Below are 25882 nucleotides of genomic sequence, written 5' to 3' on the forward strand. Positions count from 1 at the left end.
GACATGAGCTATGATTGGCTTACAAAAATGCATCGCAATCTCGATTTCAATACTTCAGAAACTAACATGTGGTGTTTGGTGGAATTCGAATTTATACTTCTGATGCTGAGCCGCGATAGGCACAATTAAAAAGATTCACACAATCATAGCTTTCGGCCATTAAGGCCTTTGTCAGCAGCGCGCGCGCGCGCACAACACACACACACACACACACACACACACACACACACACACACACCTGCAGTCTCAGAGAGCTGAAACTACACTATCTTTCCGGTTCAGCTCTCTGAGACCGCAAATGTGTGTGCAAGTTGCGCTTTTGTGTGTGTGTGTGTGTGTGTGTGTGTGTGTGTGTGTGTGTGTGTACTGCTGACAAAGGCCTTAATGGCCGAAAGCTATGATTGTGTGAATCTTTTTATTGTGCCTATCGCGGCTCAGCATCTCCGCTATACGGTGAGTAGCAACTTTCCTTCTCTCGTATTATTACATTCCATTTTGGATTTTCCATTGTTTTAATTTATACTTATGTAATTTGGAAATATGCAGCGTACATGTTGCTGCATATGAAAGATCTTTCCAAAATGTGTTTTCTTTTTCTCTGAATTTCGTTTTATAGAGTGCAGGGAAATTATACGCCCATGTATAAAACCATAACCATTCCAAGGATTGATAAGTTTTACAGTTCTGAGCGAAAATATACTGTCACTTAACATGGAAAAAGTGTGTTTTCACTCGGGAGAAAGTATTTTTAACTGGGGAAAAATCGAGAATTTTTTTCCTTGTCCGCGTATACATCCTGAGATACCTGCTTACAGAATGAAGTGATACTTGTTACAGCATGATGACCAACAACAATAAGATATTGTTGTCTTATACTTGTTACAGCATGATGACCAACAACAATATGATATTGTTGCCTTTTGTGCTGCATAGAACGATCGTAATTGGTGAAGTGAGCAATGAAAGTGGTGTTTCAGGGGAAGCATTAATGCTTCATGTGGAGGCAGTGCCACAACTGGAAAAACTAATGGTTTACCTGTAACATCAGCCAGAGACAGCTCCAGTCAAACTGTCTACACCATTGTGCTGTTCTCCATTGTCTCACGTGACTAAAACAAAGTAAATTGAACTCGAGTTGAGCAATTAAATGCGAGTATAGACAAAAGTACCTATAGAGTTGAAGTGACAAAAAAGTATTTCTTCTTAGTGCCAAAATAAAAGGTTTGTATATTGTAGTACATATAAAGAGTTTTTGCTTTTAAGAGAGTATATCCAGATTTTTCGTGATGCAGATTGCCACGTAGTCATGGTAAATGAGGGTCTTGTTCAAAGCCAAACAAAGGGTCCCCCGAGGACAAGAAACATCCCCTCCTCCTCCATGTCACCAGTCTTCTGGCTATTCGGATACAATGTGCCACAACTTCCTCTCCTTTGCCAACCTCTTTGCCTCTTATCAACACTTACATACAATGACCTCATTTCCATGCTGGAGGTATTCAAGCCTCTGCAGTTTTCGCCCCCTACAGCTTCTTCTAATGCACTATGCAAGTTATCCCTCGATGTCGTTACAGATGTTCTGTAATCCTCTCCCCCCCCCCCCCCCCCCCCCCCCCTCCCCTTCGCCCCCTTCCCTGGCTAGCCACTGTTTTCCACATATTTCTTTCCTCACTGATTCTCCAGTGGGCGAATTGACTTTCCAACTTATCCATTTTTTAAACACCTTTCTTTTCTACAACATCGCTAATTACTCATTTCTCATCCCGTCTTTTCAAATTCTCAGACCTCGGTTCCCTTCCGTGCAATTTTGTGCGCCAAATGTATATTTCTTTACTAGTCACTCTTGTATCCTTCTTGCTTTATCCAGCATACTTTATTTTGCTTCCTAGCTAGCAGAATTCCTTCACTTCTGCTACGTGGTCCTCAGTTTTAATGTAAGGAATCGTTATCTCGTTTCTGCTACTTCTCATTACTTTTGTCTTTCTTTGGTTTATTCTCAAACCAAATTCTATACTCGTGAGACAGTCCATCCCATTCAACAGGCCCTGTAACCCGTCCTCACTGTCACCAAGGATAACGATGTCATCAGCGACCCTTATCATTGTCATCACTTTTAACTCCACTCCTGAACATTGCTTCTTCCACGTACAGTTCGAACAATCGAGCAGAATATCTGCATCCCTGACTTACACCTCTTTTAATACGATATCTTTGTTCTTTGGCTTCAATTTGTATTGTTTCCGTTTGGTTATTGTACATGTTGTATATTACCTGTTTTTCCTTGTAGTTCATACCCATTGGTTTTTTCCGGACTGACAGATCCTATGCAGATGTGTTGGTTTTTCTTAAGTCTTGCATTCATTATCAGTTACAATGTGAGAACTGTCTCTCTAGTGTCATTACCTTTTTAGAAGCTAAACTAATCGTCATGTTACAGGTCCTCAATTTTCCATACGTGCCAACTCTCCTGATTTAAGCGGGAGCCTCCCGATTTTTCCTTCTTCTTCCCGACCGTGAAGACCGATCTCCCGATTTTCAGAGCTGTTTAAATACTTTCGTTATTATTTGAAAATCCTGCACCTTCATGAAATTCAAAATTGCCTACTCTCTGTGCCTAATTTAAAAGGGGATGCCACTGGAGCTAATATTGCTGATCTTCTACTTTCAGCTTTATGGGAATTCCGTATTCCATCAAAAAACTGTCTGGCTTTTGGTGCTGATAATGCTCCTGTAATGGTAGGGCTAAAAAAGGGTGTGGCAGGATGTTTGAAGCAAGAAATTGCTAACTTAATTGCTGTAGGCTGTTCTTGTCACCTAATTAATCTTGCTGCTGAGAAGGGGGCGGCATGTTTACCTTTAAACGGTGACGAAAATATTATTGATGTATTTTATTATTTGGAAAGGAGTGCAAAGAGGAAAGAAAAATTTGTAAAGTTTCAAACTTTACATGACACAGAAATGAGAAAAATTCTGAAACTTGTGCCTACATGTAGTGGCAGGGGAGCGCCACTCGCGGGTGTGGACTGAGAAGGCAACACTAGGAGGCCACGACCGCAGTTGGAGGCGGCCAGAGCAGGCGCGAACGGAATAGGGAACATCCAGAGCGGCAGGGGAGCACCACTCGCGGGCGCGGACCGAAAAGGGAACACCAGGAGGCCACCACCGCAGATGGAGGCGGCCAGAGCGGGCGCGGACGGAATAGGGAATGTCCAGAGTGGCAGGGGAGCGCCACTCACGGGCGCAGACCGAGAAGGCAACACCAGGAGGCCACGACCGCAGTTGGAGGCGGCCAGAGTGGGCGCGGATGGAATAGGGAACACCTAGAGCGACAGGATAGCGCGACTCGTGGGCGCGGACCGATGAGGGAATGGCAAACTGAACACCAGGCACCGGGCAGTCATAAATATGCGACCCAGTCCAACAAGCAGCCAGTCTCAGGGAACACCTGATGAAGACGTCAAGTAATGACGTCGAAATATCGTGTTTGGAAGACGCTGATATCTGGCAGAAAACCCGATTTCCATGAGATGATGGTTATCGTTGAAAAGATGTTTAGATAGGATTTTGGAGCAGTGGGACCCTTTGGTTAGTTTGTTCAAGAGTGAGATTGTAAGTAAGGGTTCTGAAGTGGAAATTTTGAAGAATTATAAAATTCCAAAACACACTCAAAATGTTGATGTGTCTACTTCATATCACAAGTCCAAGCACTGTGAGAAGATTTCACCACACTCCTCACTTAAAATAATAACCCAATTATCAGTTTTACAGAAAACCATTGACACTGTGGACTAAGCTTTATCATGAGAGGAATGACTGTTCATGTTTATGTCATCAAATTTACATACATCTTTATGCCTTTTCCTTTCAAGTTCTATGCCTATCTTTGAGAGCCCAAATGTGGTTCTTCAGTCAAGTGCCCCACATATCCACTTATTGAAGTCAATTTTGGAGGAACTATTGAAGAATGTGATGGCAGGATTTGTGAGACCACTCATTATTAAAACCTTCAGCTCTCTTATTGATGAAGATTATCACACTCCAGCAAATCAAAAGGATGATTGTGGTCTGATGATAGTGAATTTTACATTTGATTTGGTGACCATTTTGAAGCCTGAGGAAAAGTCTGTATTCTTTAAGTATGTAAGAAAATGTTTCTTATCACGTGATTACATGATACACAAATTTCCACTCAAAGATGAAGTTTTAATGCATGCAGAAGTTGCAAATATTTCTACAATTGGCAAAGCATCATTTTCCAGCCTTAGATTTTTCATAAATAGATTTCCTAATATTCTGACTAGATTCTTCTTAGATACAGAAGTTGATATTCTCCACACTCAGTTCTGTAACTTTCAGCTGGAAGAAACCAACGTGGCAGCAGAGAGAATTGATGTTCAGTGGGTGTTGGTAGGTGAGATGAAATCGGCTGATGGGGTTCTTCAATATGATAAACTTGTAAAGGTGATGCTGGCTATTTTGTCAATTCCACATAGTAATGAGGAATATGAGAGAATTTTTAGCACAGTTACAAAGACCAAAACTCAGTTCAGGCCCATGCTTTCAGAAACATCTTTGGAGAAATTTTTAATTTTAAAATCAATTCAAAAAGGCAAGTGGCTTGAGCAGAAATTTAGTTCAGAGTTTTTGAAGAAGGCTAAGTCAGCTACAAGTGTGCTGAATAAGTAACTACCGCAATCAGACAAATTCAGACTGATAAACTATTCAGATTATTTGCTAAGCCTAACATGTACAACCTGTATAAAATTGATTTAAATTTGAGAAAGATGTCTTACGGATATAAGATGCCATGCAGATATGGGTTGCACTATGAAATGAAAATGTGTGACCATTTCCAGTGATTTATTCATGCAAATCCTGTGCTAATGTCAAAACAGAGATCTAATATACGTAATTTGTTTCCTCGGATCGTAATTTCGAACTGTAATTCACTCAAGAGTGCTTCACTTGAATGTGTGAATCCAAAGAAACCTGCAGAGCTCATCATTCACGTTGTTCAGCATGTTGAATGATAAATTATACAGTCTGAATGCTCAGGTATGTCCATTATTTAGTATTTACATGTAAATAATAAAGCAAATGGAATTGAATTGTTACAGGTATTGAATTATTGCAACTTTAATCGTCAGGGATGTGTTACAATTGCAATAGTACACCGCTAAAATATTCCTGATTTTTCACTTTTGAAAGTTGGCATGTCTGATGTTCTCTTCCATCCCTCAGTATTTATTCTTGACAGGAATTCAAATGTCAAGCAGTTAACATAAGTGTACATTAGATTGTACACGTTTACTAGAAAAATTATTTGGTTGCCATTTCCAACTGATTAATTCAGAAATTCCAAAAGAATGTTATCTATTTTTTTGCCTCGTTTGATCGCAAATATTTCGAAGCTCTGTCAGATGTCTTACATATTGATCCTATTTCTTCTTCTATCGTTTCATCGGCCTTTTGTGTTCTTAGTGTTCACACTTTTGCTTTTAATTTCATCAAAACTTGTTTTGAGTTTTTTGTCAGCAGAATCTTTGTTTCTGACAATCATCGCTTTTCAGTTTTTCAACATGTTAATGGCACTTTCTACATGAAATAGAGAATGAGGAAAGAAAGCAAAGAGATGGGTGGGAATTCTTGACTCCCAGCCCCACAGGGCACTGTGGTAATGCAATGACGAAAGCTGAACAGAGAACAAATGTACATCATTCCTCAGTACATCTGTATCTCACATCGTGACATATTGATGCTCACTGACGTCTAGGCACGGGTTACTGAGAGAATGGCAAGCTGCCACTTGCCAGTCACTTAGATTGGTGAACTCCTGGAATGATGTATCCGTGTCTGTCATCCGATCTCAGTTTGACTCGACGCCAATTTGAATTGAGAATTGCTATTCGTGCAAGAGGTGGCAGATCTTTGTACTGAATTTTGCACCCTGTAAACCAAATTGTACTATATATACACTCAATAAGTAAAATTCTGTTGTCTACTAATCCTCTTGGTGTCACACTTTTATTGACGAGCAGTCTTTTTACTTTGGTACTGGACGTGTTGTAATAACAATCGGTCTTTGCCTCTGACGTGACATTCTGGGACTTCTATTTTACAGGCTGCCGAGATAGTGAGGCACGAGCTGCAGAAGAAGGAGACAGTGAAGCTGTGGTGCCTGCTTGGGGACTCGACAGACGACCCGGTGTACTACGAGAGGGCCTGGGAGCTGTCGGGACGGCGCAGCGCGCGTGCCCAGCGCCACTGGGGGCTGTTCTACTTCAACCGCAAGCAGGTAGGGCACGGCCTTTCACCAAAAACTATTTATCGCCTTCGTTTTTCCAGCTGATACAGATCAGTGTGGCAATACTGTAAGGGAACATTTATTCTAGAGCACCTTAGCCCGCAACTTATCGTACCCCCATCAGAAGTGGGACTGTGTGTGAAAGCAGCCGTGTCATATACCAACTCTGCTCCAGTCGTTGCACAGCTTTTCATATTGGTATGACTACCAACCAACTATATATTAGTGTGAATGGCCACTGCCAAACTGTGGCCAAGAGTCCAACAGTATTTGCCCCATCTTTCGTATCACCTCCTCCCCTGACATTGTATGCTGCTCCCTGAAAACACATCCATCAGCCTTTTCCCCTCTCTGCTCCTCTTCTTTATGGCTCCCCTCCTCCTCTGTCCCCCCTCCCTCCTCCCGCTCCCCCTCCCTCCCACTCCACCTCCCTCTCTCCTTCCCCCTCCCCCTCCCAATGCCCCAACTTGCAGCCTTGCCCTTTGGCCTTCTGTACCCGGATCAAAGTAACAAAGTCATTGACAGTGAAACCACAGTTGAACCTGGAATTTGGCGATGTTGTCGGTTCGCCGACATGTGCGCGCGCAGTATGGATATAGCAGCAACAGGTGTAAGGTTCCTTACTGCCTTCTCATGCCGCCTTTTAATGTGCATTACTGAGTTCGTTTTACAGGATCATAATATCCTTGTGGCTTAACAAACACACTCCTGTGTATAAAGTAATACTGCATTCCAGTTATATGTATATCACAACAGAATCAACAGGAAGCGCACTGTCTTTTACAGTAATCAAAATTAATCATTTTCAGTTGTCAGATTCGATACAAAAGGGGTGTTAAAATGGATCTGAATTGTTCATGTAAATACATTAACAACATTAAAATTATATAAACAGCTTGAGTACTTGGCAATTACTGTAGTATGCATGCAGAGTGGCATATCTGTGCAGAGGAGCATTCCTTAATAATGAAGTGAGATTTAGTATACAACTGCAGTAAACAGAGTTCAGTCAAAAATATGACACAACACAAAAATAAAGACGAGTTAAGATACGGCTATGTGCCATTTAGCTCAGGATCACTTTCTTCCTTGACACTGTCGTTATCTGAGTTCTGGTCCATGGACAAGTCTCTGGAATCGCCTTACGTTATAATTGTATTTTCAACATTACGTTCTAAGCTAACTTTGCTCTTCCTTGCTTCCATAACAACCATTTCTGTGTGGCATACAACATTATTTCACTTCCCTGGCGTTATTTGTGCCACTGCTTTCGCTAACAGTCTTTGAATATCTGCTACTGTGTAGCTTTTGTTATTTGTTGCCATGCAATGTTTAATCTGCTCCCAAATCATTTCAGTGTTGTTGAAATGGCAGTGGTATGGTGGAAGCCTAAGAACCCTGTGGCCACATTCATTAGCTACCTCGTCCACAGCGTACATGCTATGTCCATAAGTTCCGCCTTACATAAATTGTCCTGAATTTTAATGTTGTGCGGTTTCAACCATTCAACAATGTCAATCTCATCCGTTGTCATCGTTGGAGCTTTATTTTTAATAATTAAATGGTATGGGGCATTGTCCATTACAATGGCAGATGGCCAGTTTAATTCTTGCAGTAAGTGCCCCTTGAACCATTTAAGAAAACTATTGTGATTCATCTCCTTGTGGTAGTCATGTTTTCCTCAATTTGTAAACAAGGAGACAGTTGGGCTCTTTCTCACCAGAACAGCAGAACTTCCACATTTGCTGTCATCTGTCCAGTCTTTCTGACTGAATGGCTGGCATGAATCCATGTTTTGACAAACCACAAAATGTCTCCAAATGGCACTTCAACATTTATCAAAAATCGGCAACGACACGCTGTGCTGTCACCTCTCTCTCCATTATAATTTTGCGTCCATTAAATTTTTTGTACCGAAAACCGAGGGCCCTGACAACCATTAAGAAAGTCGTTCTGCTGACACTGAATAACTTTGTCTCACGAAAAGTAACGAACAGCTTTTTTGCTGTCGGATGTTCTTTTGTCTCGTAATATCCTTATATGTGGTGACGAACAGCATCTTATTGTGACAAAGAGCATCTTGTCGAGAAGAGTCCAAGTTTGTTAATCGTGATTCTGTCGTATTTTTACCAGGTGTTCGCAGTTTGAGTGAACCATGTTCTTCCCCTTCTGCACAGTATTTCTTCTTACAAATTTTAATGACAATATATAATGAATCTTCAAAGCAACTGCAGTTCTTTTGGCTACCATCATTACAGGCAGTAGAGTTGCACCATTGTATCTCTCCTCCTCCAAATATTCGTGCACCGAGCACACAAACTCAATTTCTGTCCATGCAAAACTGAGCAGATCACTGAACTTTCCATTTGGCTTCCACACTTTTTTGCACACTTCCAATACAGGCTTCAGACATTCGGTTGCACAAAATAAACTTGCCATAGAGAAACAAAGCAGATAACAATACAGACCGCAACTGTTTACGTTAGCGGCCACAGGCGTCATCTGGGGCTAGCTATAGCTGCTACCTGCAGTAACAGAGAGATTTGACGACTGGCTGTTGCTGTGGTAACAGCCCTGTGACAACGATTGGCTGATCTGTGGTAACAACCCTGTGATCAGCTAGACGTCAATCACTTTGTTATTCTGATCCGGGTATAGTCCCTGCATGCTCTGCCAGGCAGCAGTCTTCTTTCCCTCCACTCGCAACCAGCTATCCCTCCCAGTTTCCTGTCTGTTTCCAAATTGCTGCTTTTGTTCAACATAGCAGTTGTGTCTGGGCAGATGGCAGTCGTGTGTGTGTGTGTGTGTGTGTGTGTGTGTGTGTGTGTGTGTGTGAAGTCTTCCTGTTTTGTGAATGTGTGTGGGTGTGTGTGTGTGTGTGTGTGTGTGTGTGTGTGTGTGTGTGTTTTCTTTTCTGAAGAAGGCTTTGGCCAAAAGCTCATTGTGTAACAGTCTTTTTGTTGTGCCTGTGTGCAACTCAATGTCTCTTTACGGTGAGTTACAATCTATCTTTTCATATTCCAATCAGGACTTACCATTATATGATTTTAGAGAAGACTCTGGCACTATTCAAAGTAATGGTAGTGGTCCTGAATATGGCACTAGGAACAAAAATAGTACCCTATTAGATGTATATATACTGCTCAGGAAGAAGTGAAATGTGTACAACCATAAAAACACACTGCTGGAGGGGGTGGGGGAATAGTACACCGATTTTGATCCAATGGTGACATATCCACCTGGGGAGTAGTAAGTGGACTGGTAATGATTACAATGTCATCCACCAACAGACAGTGTAGTGGCATAGTTACCTGTGTGTCCCCTTAATAGGGACTACTAGCAGCCAGAAGGCTCAGTGTGGTCCAGATGTGTGAAGCAAGCAGGCAACCATGCTACTGGGACACACTCATGTCTCCTACAGCCAACTTAGCGAGTCTGAAAATGCCGTGGTGTTCGGCGATGAAAGCAGATTCTGCCTGCACACGAGTGATGGTTGTTTGCACATATGATGTATGCTGGTGAACATTGTCTCGTAGAGCACATTCATCCAAGTCACAGTGGCTCTACCCCAGGTCTTATGGTCTGGGGTGCAATAAGCTACAAATCACGTTTGCTGTTTCCTGCTGTTATTGCCAGTAGATGAATTTGGAAGCTGCTGCAGCATTTTTGTTCGAGCAGCTTTTTGTTTATGTATGAAGATAGTAACTGTTCCTGAAAGAACAGATACCATTGACGACCGTGCAGCTTCTCTAGAATAAATGGTAATTAATCGAAACCCTCAGCTGCCGACAGGTGTCGTTGATTTACCTCAGTGAGGACAGCTGAAAATGTGTGCCCCGACTGGGACTCGAACCCGGGATCTCCTGCTTACATGACAGACGCTCTATCCATCTGAGCCACGGAGGACACAGATGAATAGTGCAACTGGTAGGGGGGCACATTTTCAGCTGTCCCCATCGAGGCACATCAACAACACCTGTCGGCAACTGAGGGTTTCAATTAATTATCAACTTTTCATTTGGTCTCACGAGGTTGAGTGGACCCCATTCCAGACCTCCCTACCTCAGACAGACAAAGTGGTACCGGGTATCGAACCCAGGTCTTCCTGCATCAAAGACAGCGATGCTACAGAGGCAGTCTGTAGATTAAGATTAAAAAAAATCAGTTATCTAAGTGACAAACATGTAGCCATGTTTTCACAGATAAATTTTATCTTATTCATAAGCCTACTGACAAAGTCCACATCATGATGAGTTATTGTGAACATGATATATGGAACATGCAAAAAAAGTGAAAACACTGTGCCAGTTGAGTACTAAACACCCCATCTACATGGTAAGTAGTTATACTTGGATTGAAACAACATCATGAATGACATTTTGCATCGACTGGTAGGGGTGGCCTATTGTAGCTCTTTCTCGAGTGCCACATGCTGTTTTACCTGTTTGCAGTTACGAGCAGAGCCATGTAAAATGTGGCTGGCTGTGCATTGGCAACGTTGTCCTTGACGCTGCAGTCTGTTAGTCACAAAGTTATTTTATTCAAGATACAGCTTTGTTCCTTCCACTGTTTGTAATCTCAGATGGTGGTGTGCCACATACTGATTTCGTGCCTCATCAACCTGCAAACTGAGTGTACATGTAGTAGCAGATATTAAAGGAAGTGTAATTGGCAATTCAGGATTTGCACAAAGGCTAGTTGTATGCTAACATTGTTCTACACCGTAACAAAAACAAGCCGGCTTATTGGAATGGTTTTACTTTGTGCTTTCATGCTGCAACCTAGTCTCATTCTGATTATCATTGTTCCTCTGGATCAGATCATTCTTTCAAGGATAATTTTTTCATGGGAAGGCTGATGTTGGGAGGGGGAAATGGCTTCTACCTTTCTTAATGGTTTAACAGTAAAAAGTACAAACTAGGACTGCAAAACCCATTTTCTGACACGATTGATATTCAAATTCACCTAATGTAGTGTTATAAGGTATTTAGTTGTAAAATAAAACAGCATCTTCCAGTAGTCTATGCTAGAATGGAACTTGCACTCTGCAGCAATGTATGTACTATTTTGAAACTTTGTGACAGTTTAAAAGTTTTTGTTGGTCCAGGAAAGTTTATGTTCACACACAACCCACAAGGTGAGAGAAAAAAGAAAACACACCTTAAGAATGTCAGCTTGTTTTCATATTTTCCACTGTGGAGATGTCTATAATTGTAAAACTGACTTTTTCCATATCGTAGCAGGGGAACACTATTATGGTCTACGAATATACAATTAACTGATGCAAGTTACCGACTACGCTACCTGGGAACAACTCTCAACCCAACCTTACAGCTTCAGTTCGACCAGTATCTTGATAGCTTCCAAAGTTTTTCTTTATACCTTGCTGGACCTTCCTTTCTTTCGGGAAAGCTAATTCAGAAAGATATGTTGACTTCCATTGAAGTTTGAGAATCAGAAGGGATCTGCCGGCCAAATTGAAGCTGCGAAGACGGGTCGTGGGTCGTGCCGAGATTGCTCAGCTGCCAAAGAGCCGCTTATGACGGGTGAGGTTCTGGGATAGAGGCATGGCAAACAGTTCTAAAATACCAGAAAGTTTCAAGACAGATATTCATCATGCATCATCTACACCATTCTCCTCTTTATACTTAAGATTTTATTGTTGAACATGTGCATCATTGCCAGACACTCTCATTACTTACCTTCATTGCACCAATCTTCCTTGGCGTGCTACTACTTACAACAAAAAAGATGTTCAACTGCAGGTATTGCAATGAAATTGTGTGTTTTATGTTTCAGTATGACAAGGCCATTCAACATCTCTCAAAGTCCCTCGAAATCAACAGCTTGCAGGCAGGTCTGTGGTCCAGGCTCGGTTTTGCCTGCCTCGAGGAAAGCCAGTGGGACATGTGTGCTACTGCTTACCGCCGCTACTGTGCCCTCGATAATGAGGTAGTTATTATGGCAGTGTGATGTACCTGTGTACATAAAACCCAGAGTGCCACATGACACCCAAATTGAAGCTTATCTCTATTTAGTACTGAAGTGGTACTGTTGAGTGCTGTAGCTAGATAATGAAGTGAGTGAGAATTGTTTAGTCCTGGGGCTTTGGTAAGTGCTTCATGATGCATCTGTTTCAGGTTCTTAGGCCAACAGCTGCTTCAGTGAAATCCATGAGCGTGTGCAATATCTCTCTCTCTCTCTCTCTCTCTCTCTCTCTCTCTCTCTCTCTCTCTCTCACACACACACACACACACACACACACGTTTTGTTAAGTAATAGCTTAATCTCGTTGTGTTTTGAACACTGAATCCACATCTTACCACAGTTACATTCTGTCCCATAGTTTTCTCATAGGGCGACTTAACTGCAAAGTAGAAAGGTAGCAAAACACATAATTGGAATGAAAAGTAATTTAATTTTTTCGATGTGGACATTTGTTTGTTTAATAGTTGTGCAAATGTGGTGGTGTACTGTGTAATACTACTAACATTTCGTACACTAAAACACAATTATTATTCAGCTAGAAATAATGTTGTTGTTGTGGTCTTCAGTCCTGAGGCTGGTTTGATACAGCTCTCCATGCTACTCTATCCTGCGCAAGCTTCTTCATCTCCCAGTACCTACTGCAACCTACATCCTTCTGAATCTGCTTAGTGTATTCATCTCTTGGTCTCCCTCTACAATTTTTACCCTCCACGCTGCCCTCCAATGCTAAATTTGTGATTCCTTGATACCTCAAAACATGTCCTACCAACCGATCCCTTCTTCTAGTCAAGTTGTGCCACAAACTTCTGTTCTCCCCAATCCTATTCAATACCTCCTCATTAGTTACGTGATCTACCCACCTTATCTTCAGCATTCTTCTGTAGCACCACATTTCGAAAGCTTCTATTCTCTTCTTGTCCAAACTAGTTATCGTCCGTGTTTCACTTCCATACATGGCTACACTCCATACAAATATTTTCAGAAACGACTTCCTGACACTTAAATCTATACTCGATGTTAACAAATTTCTCTTCTTCAGAAACGATTTCCTTGCCATTGCCAGTCTACATTTTATATCCTCTCTACTTCGACCATCATCAGTTATTTTGCTCCCCAAATAGCAAAACTTATCAACTACTTTAAGTGTCTCATTTCCTAATCTAATTCCCTCAGCATCACCTGACTTAATTCGACTACATTCCATTATCCTTGTTTTGCTTTTGTTGATGTTCATCTTATATCCTCCTTTCAAGACACTGTCCATTCCATTCAACTGCTCTTCCAAGTCCTTTGCTGTCTCTGACAGAATTACAATGTCATTGGCGAACCTCAAAGTTTTTACTTCTTCTCCATGAATTTTAATACCTACTCCGAATTTTTCTTTTGTTTCCTTTACTGCTTGCTCAATATACAGATTGAATAACATCGGGGACAGGCTACAACCCTGTCTCACTCCTTTCCCAACCACTGCTTCCCTTTCATGCCCCTCGACTCTTATAACCGCCATCTGGTTTCTGTACAAATTGTAAATAGCCTTTCGCTCCCTGTATTTTACCCCTGCCACCTTCAGAATTTGAAAGAGAGTATTCCAGTTAACATTGTCAAAAGCTTTCTCTAAGTCTACAAATGCTAGAAACGTAGGTTTGCCTTTTCTTAATCTTTCTTCTAAGATAAGTCATAAGGTTAGTATTGCCTCAAGTGTTCCAACATTTCTACGGAATCCAAACTGATCTTCCCCGAGGTCAGCTTCTACCAGTTTTTCCATTCATCTGTAATGAATTTGCATTAGTATTTTGCAGCTGTGACTTATTAAACTGATAGTTCGGTAATTTTCACATCTGTCAACACCTGCTTTCTTTGGGATTGGAATTATTATATTCTTCTTGAAGTCTGAGGGTATTTCGCCTGTTTCATACATCTTGCTCACCAGATGGTAGAGTTTTGTCAGGACTGGCTCTCCCAAGGCCGTCAGTAGTTCCAATGGAATGTTGTCTACTCCGGGGGCCTTGTTTCGACTCAGGTCCTTCAGTGCTCTGTCAAACTCTTCACGCAGTATCTTATCTCCCATTTCGTCTTCATCTACAGCCTCTTCCATTTCCATAATATTGTCCTCAAGTACATCGCCCTTGTATAAACCCTCTATATACTCCTTCCACCTTTCTGCCTTCCCTTCTTTGCTTAGAACTGGGTTGCCTTCCGAGCTCTTGATATTCATACAAGTGGTTATCTTCTCTCCAAAGGTCTCTTTAATTTTCCTGTAGGCAGTATGTATCTTAACCCTAGTGAGACAAGCCTCTACATACTTACATTTGTCCTCTAGCCATCCCTGCTTAGCCATTTTGCACTTCCTGTCGATCTCATTTTTGAGACGTTTGTATTCCTTTTTGCCTGCTTCATTTACTGCATTTTTATATTTTCTCCTTTCATCAATTAAATTCAATATTTCTTCTGTTACCCAAGGATTTCTATTAGCCCTCGTCTTTTTACCTACTTGATCGTCTGCTGCCTTCACTACTTCATCCCTCAGAGCTACCCATTCTTCTTCTACTGTATTTCTTTCCCCCATTCCTGTCAATTGTTCCCTTATGCTCTCCCTCAAACTCTCTACAACCTCTGGTTCTTTCAGTTTATCCAGATCCCATCTCCTTAAATTCCCAGCTATGATTAAGTTATGCTCTGTGCAAAATTCTACAAGGCGGCTTCCTCTTTCATTTCTTCCCCCCAATCCATATTCACCTACTATGTTTCCTTCTCTCCCTTTTCCTACTGACGAATTCCAGTCACCCATGACTATTAAATTTTCGTCTCCCTTCACTACCTGAATAATTTCTTTTATCTCGTCATACATTTCATCAATTTCTTCATCATCTGCAGAGCTAGTTGGCATATAAACTTCTACTACTGTAGTAGGCATGGGCTTTGTGTCTATCTTGGCCACAATAATGCGTTCACTATGCTGTTTGTAGTAGCTTACCCGCACTCCTATTTTTTTATTAATTACTAAACCTACTCCTGCATTACCCCTATTTGATTTTGTATTTATAACCCTGTATTCACCTGATCAAAAGTCTTGTTCTTCCTGCCACCGAACGTCACTAATTCCGACTATATCTAACTTTAACCTATCCATTTCCCTTTTTAAATTTTCTAACCTACCTGCCCGATTAAGGGATCTGACATTCTACGCTCCGATCCGTAGAACGCCAGTTTTCTTTCTCCTGACAACGACGTCCTCTTGAGTAGTCCCCGCCCGGAGATCCGAATGGGGGACTATTTTACCTCCGGAATATTTTACCTAAGAGGACGCCATCATCATTTAATCATACAGTAAAGCTGCGTGTCCTTGGGAAAAATTACGGCTGTAGTTTCCCCTTGCTTTCAGCCGTTCTCAGTACCAGCACAGCAAAGCCGTTTTGGTTAATGTTACAAGGCCAGATCAGTCAATCATCCAGACTGTTGCCTCTGCAACTACTGAAAAGGCTGCTGCCCCTCTTCAGGAACCACACGTTTGTCTGGCCTCTCAACAGATACCCCTCCGTTGTGGTTGCACCTACGGTACGGCCATCTGTATCGCTGAGGTACGCAAGCCTCCCCACTAACGGCAACATAATAATGTACTGCTGAGGACATATTTTATAGTATCAAAGGATGGCACAGTATTATTTTTCTGGATACTGTGTCACAGAACAGAAGTGGTTCTCAAACAAGTAATGTTTTACTGATAATTTGTATTTAACCTTATCTGCTATTATTTGTATGTATGTGAGTAACGGCATTACACAGTTTGATTCTAGGATGAAGTATGCCGTTTTTGGAATAGTGCTGTATTTGCCTGCTGAACATACACATCATCCATCTATCTTGTATAGAAACTGTGCTCAGATTGACAGTGTGAGATATGATGATCACTACTGTTCCGTTTTTCTTTTACAGTAATTACATTTTGTAATACCCGTTTGCAGGGAAGGGGTAGACATTTATTTTCTGTTAGTAGTTACCTGCATGATGTTCTTTTGTCTCCTTATTTTTTTCCTACAGTCTGAAAGATTTCTTGCTTCCTCCACAGATTCACCAGAATTCTACCCCAGGTTTCAACTTTGAGTGAGCCTAAGCAGAATACATAGTCCTGAGATTATTGTGTGAGATACAGTTCACTAGGGCTATTATAATGAAACATGTATTGCGCAGTTTATATAAGCTACATGTGTATGTGAAAGCAATCACCTTGGTCTTCACTCACATAGTTGAAGTTGTCAGGAATATATATATATCCTTTCGTCTTTCCCTCTCCTTCCCTCTTTCCTGATGAGGCAACAGTTTGTTGCGAAAGCTTGAATTTTGTGTGTATGTTTGTGTTTGTTTGTGTGTCTGTCGACCTGGCAGCACTTTCATTTGGTAAGTCACATCATCTTTGTTTTTATATATATAATAGAAGGAAACATTCCACGTGGGAAAAATTATATATAAAAACAAAGATGAGGTGACTTACCGAACGAAAGCGCTGGCAGGTCGATAGACACACAAACATACACACAAAATTCAAGCTTTCGCAACAAACTGTTGCCTCATCAGGAAAGAGGGAAGGAGGGGGGAAGACGAAAGGAAGTGGGTTTTAAGGGAGAGGGTAAGGAGTCATTCCAATCCCGGGAGCGGAAAGACTTACCTTAGGGGGAAAAAAGGACAGGTATACACTCGCACACACGCACATATCCATCCACACATACAGACACAAGCAGACATATTTAAAGACAAAGAGTTTGGGTAGAGATGTCAGTCGAGGCAGAAGTGTAGAGGCAAAGAAGTTGTTGAAAGACAGGTGAGGTATGAGTGGCGGCAACTTGAAATTAGCGGAGATTGAGGCCTGGAGGGTAACGAGAAGAGAGGATATACTGAAGGGCAAGTTCCCATCTCCGGAGTTCGGATAGGTTGGTGTTGGTGGGAAGTATCCAGATAACCCAGACGGTGTAACACTGTGCCAAGATGTGCTGGCTGTGCACCAAGGCATGTTTAGCCACAGGGTGATCCTCATTACCAACAAACACTGTCTGCCTGTGTCCATTCATGCGAATGGAAAGTTTGTTGCTGGTCATTCCCACATAGAATGCATCACAGTGTAGGCAGGTCAGTTGGTAGATCACGTGGGTGCTTTCACACGTGGCTCTGCCTTTGATCGTGTACACCTTCCGGGTTACAGGACTGGAGTAGGTGGTGGTGGGAGGGTGCATGGGACAGGTTTTGCATTGGGGGCGGTTACAAGGATAGGAGCTAGAGTGTAGGGAAGGTGATTTGGGGATTTCATAGGGATGAACTAACAGGTTACGAAGGTTAGGTGGACGGCGGAAAGACACTCTTGGCGGAGTGGGGAGGATTTCATGAAGGATAGATCTCATTTCAGGGCAGGATTTGAGGAAGTCGTATCCCTGCTGGAGAGCTACATTCAGAGTCTGGTCCAGTGCCGGAAAGTATCCTGTCACAAGTGGGGCACTTTTGTGGTTCTTCTGTGGGGGATTCTGGGTTTGAGGGGATGAGGAAGTGGCTCTGGTTATTTGCTTCTGTACTAGGTCGGGAGGGTAGTTGCGGGATGCGAAAGCTGTTGTCAGGTGGTTGGTGTAATGATTCAGGGATTCCGGACTGGAGCAGATTCGTTTGCCACGAAGACCTAGGCTGTAGGGAAGGGACCGTTTGATGTGGAATGGGTGGCAGCTGTCATAATGGAGGTACTGTTGCTTGTTGGTGGGTTTGATGTGGACGGACGTGTGAAGTTGGCCATTGGACAGGTGGAGGTCAACGTCAAGGAAAGTGGCATGGGATTTGGAGTAGGACCAGGTGAATCTGATGGAACCAAAGGAGTTGAGGTTGAAGAGGAAATTCTGGAGTTCTTCTTCACTGTGAGTCCAGATCATGAAGATGTCATCAATAAATCTGTACCAAACTTTGGGTTGGCAGACTTGGGTAACCAAGAAGGCTTCCTCTAAGCGACCCATGAATAGGTTGGCGTACGAGGGGGCTATCCTGGTACCCATGGCTGTTCCCTTCAATTGTTGGTATGTCTGGCCTTCAAAAGTGAAGAAGTTGTGGGTCAGGATGAAGCTGGCTAAGGTAATGAGGAAAGAGGTTTTAGGTAGGGTGGCAGGTGATCGGCGTGAAAGGAAATGCTCCATCGCAGCGAGGCCCTGGACGTGCGGAATATTTGTGTATAAGGACGTGGCATCAATGGTTACAAGGATGGTTTCCAGGGGTAACAGATTGCGTAAGGATTCCAGGCGTTCAAGGAAGTGGTTGGTGTCTTTGATGAAGGATGGGAGACTGCATGTAATGGGTTGAAGGTGTTGATCTACGTAGGCAGAGATACGTTCTGTGGGGGCTTGGTAACCAGCTACAATGGGGCGGCCGGGATGATTGGGTTTGTGGATTTTAGGAAGAAGGTAGAAGGTAGGGGTGCGGGGTGTCGGTGGGGTCAGGAGGTTGATGGAGTCAGGTGAAAGGTTTTGCAGGGGGCCTAAGGTTCTGAGGATTCCTTGAAGCTCCGCCTGGACATCGGGAATGGGGTTACCTTGGCAAACTTTGTATGTGGTGGTGTCTGAAAGCTGACGCAGTCCATCAGCCACATACTCCCGACGATCAAGTACCACGGTCGTGGAACCCTTGTCCGCCGGAAGAATGATGATGGATCGGTCAGATAACGGATAGCCTGGGCTTCAGCAGTGGTGATGTTGGGTGTAGGATTAAGGTTTTTTAAGAAGAATTGAGATGCAAGGCTGGAAGTCAGAAATTCCTGGAAGTTTTGGTTCCATCAGATTCACCTGGTCCTACTCCAAATCCCATGCCACTTTCCTTGACGTTGACCTCCACCTGTCCAATGGCCAACTTCACACGTCCGTCCACATCAAACCCACCAACAAGCAACAGTACCTCCATTATGACAGCTGCCACCCATTCCACATCAAACGGTCCCTTCCCTACAGCCTAGGTCTTCGTGGCAAACGAATCTGCTCCAGTCCGGAATCCCTGAATCATTACACCAACCACCTGACAACAGCTTTCGCATCCCGCAACTGCCCTCCCGACCTGGTACAGAAGCAAATAACCAGAGCCACTTCCTCATCCCCTCAAACCCAGAATCCCCCACAGAAGAACCACAAAAGTGCCCCACTTGTGACGGGATACTTTCTGGGACTGGACCAGACTCTGAATGTGGCTCTCCAGCAGGGATACGACTTCCTCAAATCCTGCCCTGAAATGAGATCTATCCTTCATGAAATCCTCCCCACTCCGCCAAGAGTGTCTTTCCGCCGTCCACCTAACCTTCGTAACCTGTTAGTTCATCCCTATGAAATCCCCAAACCACCTTCCCTACCCTCTGGCTCCTATCCTTGTAACCGCCCCCGATGCAAAACCTGTCCCATGCACCCTCCCACCACCACCTACTCCAGTCCTGTAACCCGGGAGGTGTACACGATCAAAGGCAGAGCCACGTGTGAAAGCACCCACGTGATTTACCAACTGACCTGCCTACACTGTGACGCATTCTATGTGGGAATGACCAGCAACAAACTTTCCATTCGCATGAATGGACACAGGCAGACAGTGTTTGTTGGTAATGAGGATCACCCTGTGGCTAAACATGCCTTGGTGCACAGCCAGCACATCTTGGCACAGTGTTACACCGTCTGGGTTATCTGGATACTTCCCACCAACACCAACCTATCCGAACTCCGGAGATGGGAACTTGCCCTTCAGTATATCCTCTCTTCTCGTTACCCTCCAGGCCTCAATCTCCGCTAATTTCAAGTTGCCGCCACTCATACCTCACCTGTCTTTCAACAACTTCTTTGCTTCTACACTTCTGCCTCGACTGACATCTCTACCCAAACTCTTTGTCTTTAAATATGTCTACTTGTGTCTGTATGTGTGGATGGATATGTGTGTGTGTGCGAGTGTATACCTGTCTTTTTTTCCCCCTAAGGTAAGTCTTTCCGCTCCCGGGATTGGAATGACTCCTTACCTTCACCCTTAAAACCCACTTCCTTCCGTCTTTCCCTCTCCTTCCCTCTTTCCTGATGAGGCAACAGTTTGTTGCGAAAGCTTGAATTTTGTGTGTATGTTTGTGTTTGTTTGTGTGTCTATCGACCTGCCAGCGCTTTCGTTCGGTAAGTCACCTCATCTTTGTTTTTATATATAATTTTTCCCACGTGGAATGTTTCCCTCTATTATATATATAAAAACAAAGATGATGTGACTTACCAAATGAAAGTGCTGCCAGGTCGACAGACACACAAACAAACACAAACATACACACAAAATTCAAGCTTTCGCAACAAACTTTTACCTCATCAGGAAAGAGGGAGGGAGAGAGAAAGACGAAAGGATGTGGGTTTTAAGGGAGAGGGTAAGGAGTCATTCCAATCCCAGGAGCGGAAAGACTTACCTTAGGGGGAAAAAAGGACGGGTATACACTCGCGCACACACACACACATATCCATCCACACATATACAGGCACAAGCAGACATATTTGAAGACTTGTCTGCTTGTGTCTGTATATGTGTGGATGGATATGTGTGTGTGTGCGCGAGTGTATACCCGTCCTTTTTTCCCCCCTAAGGTAAGTCTTTCCGCTCTCGGGATTGGAATGACGCCTTACCCTCTCCCTTAAAACCCACATCCTTTCGTCTTTCTCTCTCCTTCCCTCTTTCCTGATGAGGCAACAGTTTGTTGCGAAAGCTTGAATTTTGTGTGTATGTTTGTGTTTGTTTGTGTGTCTATCGACCTGCCAGCGCTTTCGTTCGGTAAGTCACCTCATCTTTGTTTTTTTTTATATATATATAAGCGAGGTGGTGCATTGGTTAGCACACTGGACTTGCATTTAGGAGGACCACGGCTCAAATCCACGACCAGCCATCCTGATTTAGGTTTTGCGTGATTTCCCTAAATCTCTTGAGGCAATTCTGGGATGGTTCCTCTGAAAGGGCACAGCCAACTTCCTTCCCCATCCTTCCCTAATACGATGGGACCGATGACCTCGACGTTTGGTCCCCTCCCCCCAACCAACCAACCAGGAAAAAATGAAAGTGGCTGTTGAAAATGTGTATCTTGAGACTCATCAAACAACCTAATTTCTTGAACTTTTCCAACATGTTGGCTGCAACAGAAATAAGAGTTCTTTTTGCTGTCTAGTAACTTATTGAGAACCTCCTCGAATAATATCCAATACTGTCTCTTTCTCATAATCAGTTTTTATTCAGAGCTGAAATCAGACATTGCTTTTCAGACCTTTCTCACCTCATCATGGTCAATATCAGCAGCCGCATTAACTATCCTTCTTCGCAACTCTTCCAAGTGGCAGTGGAGGTAGGATTGTCATTTGGAGTATTGAGTGGACCTTTGGATACAGAAAAAGGAGTGCCAAGTGGAGAAATCAGGACATTTCTGACATATTCTTCTATTTGAGTTCATTGGAGGGGTGACAGCAATGGAGTCAGCCAGAAAAATTTGCACCGTGTGTGGGGATAATGCCATTGGACAGAGCACAACAAGAAAATGATTTTCTTGTTTTAAGGAGGATTGTTTTAACATTAGTAACTCTCCACATCCAGGCAGATCTTCAGGGTGTGATAAAAAATCAAGTGTATGGGTAACGCATGCTCAGACCCAAAATTACATAAATATGTAGATGGCCATATGCACATCTCTCCTTGCTCATCATCAGCTGGTTCATGAGCAACACAGATCATTTTGTCCTATATTGTTACTGGTGACAAGAAATAGTGTCTTTATGCTAGCATAAGGAAAATGAAGGAATGCTTGAGCCCAAACAAAGCAGCAAGTCCCCATACAGAGACTTGCGTGCATCCATAAAAGATGTTATGAATCTGGTGGAACAGCGATGGTGTGGTGTACTGTGAACTGCTTCCGAGGGGTGACCATCACTGCTGCTGAGAGTTATTGTCAACACCTGAGATGTCTTGCAGATGCAGCCCAAGAACAAGAACCAGGAAGACTGCGCGAAGTAATGCTAGTACGTAATAGTGGCCACCCGCATCCTGTTAGACTGACAAAAAACACTACACAGGAGTTGAATTGGGAAGCCATTCTGTACCAATCTTATTCACCTGATCTTAAGCCCTCAGATTTTCATCTTTTCTGCTGTCTATTAAACAACTTTCAGAGAACTTCCTGCATGAAAATGTGCTCTGAAGTTGGCTCAATGAGCTCCTTATCTGAAAACCATGTGATTACTGCAGTCACAGAATCGAATGGTTACCCAAGCATTGGCAAACCGTTTTAAATATACACACACCAAAAAAAGTTTAGCATCACCCCGGTTCCCAGAACTCCTGAAGATGGACATTGACTGTCAATATTGACCACAGACAAAGTCCCTTTGACTATTCAGAGATGTTACTAAACCTGCCCAAACCCTGCATGAGCAGCGCCTATTAGACGGAGGGGGTCCGACAGCTGATCAGTTCCAGTCATTCCACCAGGAAGGTGGTACACAGCTTGTGTTGTCTGTAGTTCAACCATGCCGAGATGGTCAATACCGCGGTTTGATCGTGTCCTCATTGTTACTTTGTGCCGGGATGGGCTTCCAACAAGGGAATTGTCCACGCGTCTCAGAGTGAACCAAAGCATGTTGTTCGGGTACAGAGGAGATACAGAGAGACAGGAACTGTCGATGACATGCCTTGCTCATGCTGCCCAAGGGCTACTACTGCAGTGGGTGACCACTACCTACAGATAAGGGCTCGGAGGAACCCTGACAGCAACGCCACCATGTTGAATAATTCTTTTCGTGCAGCCACAAGATGTCGTGTCATGACTCAAACTGTGCACAATAGGCTGCATGATGCGCAACTTCACTTCCTACATCCATGGCGAGATCCATATTTGCAACCACGACACCGTGCAGTGTGCTGCAGATGGGCTCAACAACGTGCCGAACGGACAATTCAGAACTGGCATCACGTTCTCTTCAACTATGGGTGTCGCATATGTCTTCAACCAGACAATCGTCGGAGACGTGTTTGGAGGCAGCTCGGTCAGGCTGAATGCCTTAGACACACTGTCCAGCGAGTGCAGCAAGGTGGAGGTCCCCTGCTGTTTTGCGGTGGCATGATGTGGGGCTGACGTACGCCGCTGGTTGTCACGGAAGGTACTGTAATGGCTGTACGATATGTGAATGCCATCCTCCGACCAATAGTGCCACCATATCGGCAACATATTGGCGAGGAATTTGTCTTCATGGACAACAATTCACACCCTCATTGTGCACATCTCGTGAATGACTTGATTCAGGATAATGACATTGCTCGACTAGAGTGGCCGGCATGTTCTCCAGACATGAACCGTATCAAACATGTGTGGGGTAGATTGGAAAGGGCTGTTTATGGATGATGTGACCCATCAACCACTCTGAGGGATCTACGCTGAATCGCATTGAGGAGTGGGACAATCTGGACCAACAGTGCCTTGATGAACTTGTTGTAGTATATCATGATGAATACAGGCATGCATTAATGCAAGAGGACTTGCTACTGGGTATTAGAGGTACTGGTATGTACAGCAATCTGGACCACTACCTCTGAAGGTCTCGCTGTATGGTGGTACAACATGCAGTGTGTGGTTTTCATGAGCAACAAAAAGGGCGGAAATGATGTTTATGTTGATGTCTATTCCAATTTTCTGTACAGGTTCCGGAACCCTTGGAACCGAGGTGATGCAAAACTTTTTTTGATGTGTGTATTATTGATGACAAGTCTCTGTTATCTGTATGAGTTGTGTTTATTAAACTTGTGAAAAAACATTACCAACTTGTGCACTAATGAATATCTGTCACCCCGTGGGGTATTATTATTATTATTATTATTATTATTATTATTATTATATATATGATCTCCCTTTTGGACTGTGATCACCTATATTTTATTAATAAACGTGAAGTTGTATCGAAATGCCTGAAAAGTTTCTCCTAGATAACAGTATCCATCCAGAGTATTATTGTGTTAGTCACACTGCACTCTTTCATGTCATACGCTGATGAAAACTTAACTCACTTTCTTGCCTTTATAAAGTTTATACAACTGTATGTCTCTGACTTGCCGCTCTCCACCAAGCAAAGGGGCAGTCTGATATACAAAATTTCTTTTATGTATTTTAATGCATCGCTGGTGGCCTGGTGGTCTAGCAGGTAGAGCAGTAAACTATGGTCTTGGAGGTCCTGGGTTCAATGTCTGCTATGAATGGGTATTTTTCCTCTTTACAGTCCCCCCCCCCCCTCCCCTCCCTCTCCAGGATGGTCCCAGGTCCACTCAGCCTGTCATCAAATGAGTACCGGAAGATCATTCCTGGGTGTAAAAAGTGCCCAGGCCACCACGCTCACTGCCCACCCCCTTCTAGTGCCAAAGTGAAGGAATCGATACCTGGTCCTAAGCTCGTGCTACAGACTTTAACTTTTCATTCACCACTGCAGAATTTATTCTGATTTACTTGATAGCCATATTAATTACCTTTTCATTTTTATCTGTACTTTACTCTCAATAAATTGTGCAACAGTAGTTGTAGGGTTGGTTCACCAGAAATTGTATTTGTTTCAGTGTTTCTACCATTCACGTGAAATCTTACTTAAGATAATGCTACATTTTTTCCCTCCAGAACTTCGAGGCTTGGAACAATCTGGCGAAGGCCTATGTAAAACTGGGTCAAAAGGCTCGCGCCTGGAAGGCACTGAAAGAAGCTCTCAAATGTAATTTTGAGAACTGGAAAGTGTGGGACAATCTCATGATTGTGAGCACTGACTGCGCAGAGTTTGAAGACGTAAGTATAAACCTGGAGCAATTTCAGTACAGTACAACAATGTTCACATTTGAATCTCAATACATTGGGCATCAGAGCAAGTTGCATGTGTGCTGTTATTTATTAACTGTTTTCTGTGCAACTGTTATATTAATTCTCTGTGAAAAACTGAGCGTTTGACAGTATGTGCCATTTTGCCACAAAAGCAGCCGACTGCTGAAGAAGTTACGTAGTCGCACAGATGTTACTTACGTTTTAGTGGTCACTGTGACCAGATATTGCATTGGCTTCAAGGATAAATGTCACGTTAATGGGCAGGGAGAGGCTAAGGTGGTAATTGTGTTCTATTTGTAGCAACCAATCAACATTTGTCTGGAATGATCTATAAAAATTATTGTAAACACAAATCAGATAAACAAGTGTCAGTTTCCGCTGTCTGCAGTCAGGTGCAGTTATGTGGTTGGAGACAGTGGGCATATGTATGTGAGTTGTGCTTGTCTGAATGTCTACGTGTTCTCTATTTTGGAAGAAGGCTTCTAGCCAAAAACTGAAATGTTTAGTTGTCTTTTCGTTGCACATGCCTGTGACTCAACAACTGCTCTGTAATGTGAATACCGATCTATTCTTTTCCTAATATTTTTGTTATTCCGTCCTGTACTTTCCATCGGTTGGTTTTGTAGGGAGATGCAGGATGACTTCGACACAATTTCTGTTTGAGGTGATCGTGGCAGCTTCCTCTAAATGTAGAAAAATGTAAGTTAATGCAGATGAATAGGAAAAACAACCCTGTAGTGTTCAAA

At 43.0% G+C, this 25882-nt stretch overlaps 1 protein-coding gene across 1 annotated transcript in view; it reads left to right on the top strand.

The window, feature by feature from the left end:
- LOC124717256 (tetratricopeptide repeat protein 27) overlaps positions 1-25882 on the top strand; it is a 150342-nt gene that overhangs the window by 65267 nt on the left and 59193 nt on the right. Inside the window, exons 10-12 of the mRNA XM_047244058.1 lie at positions 6119-6292; positions 12101-12253; positions 24942-25103. Of these exons, the coding sequence (XP_047100014.1) occupies positions 6119-6292; positions 12101-12253; positions 24942-25103 (489 nt within the window). The remainder of the gene's footprint in view (positions 1-6118; positions 6293-12100; positions 12254-24941; positions 25104-25882) is intronic.

Source organism: Schistocerca piceifrons, chromosome 9 (assembly GCF_021461385.2).
Source record: "Schistocerca piceifrons isolate TAMUIC-IGC-003096 chromosome 9, iqSchPice1.1, whole genome shotgun sequence".
NCBI lineage: Eukaryota > Metazoa > Arthropoda > Insecta > Orthoptera > Acrididae > Schistocerca > Schistocerca piceifrons.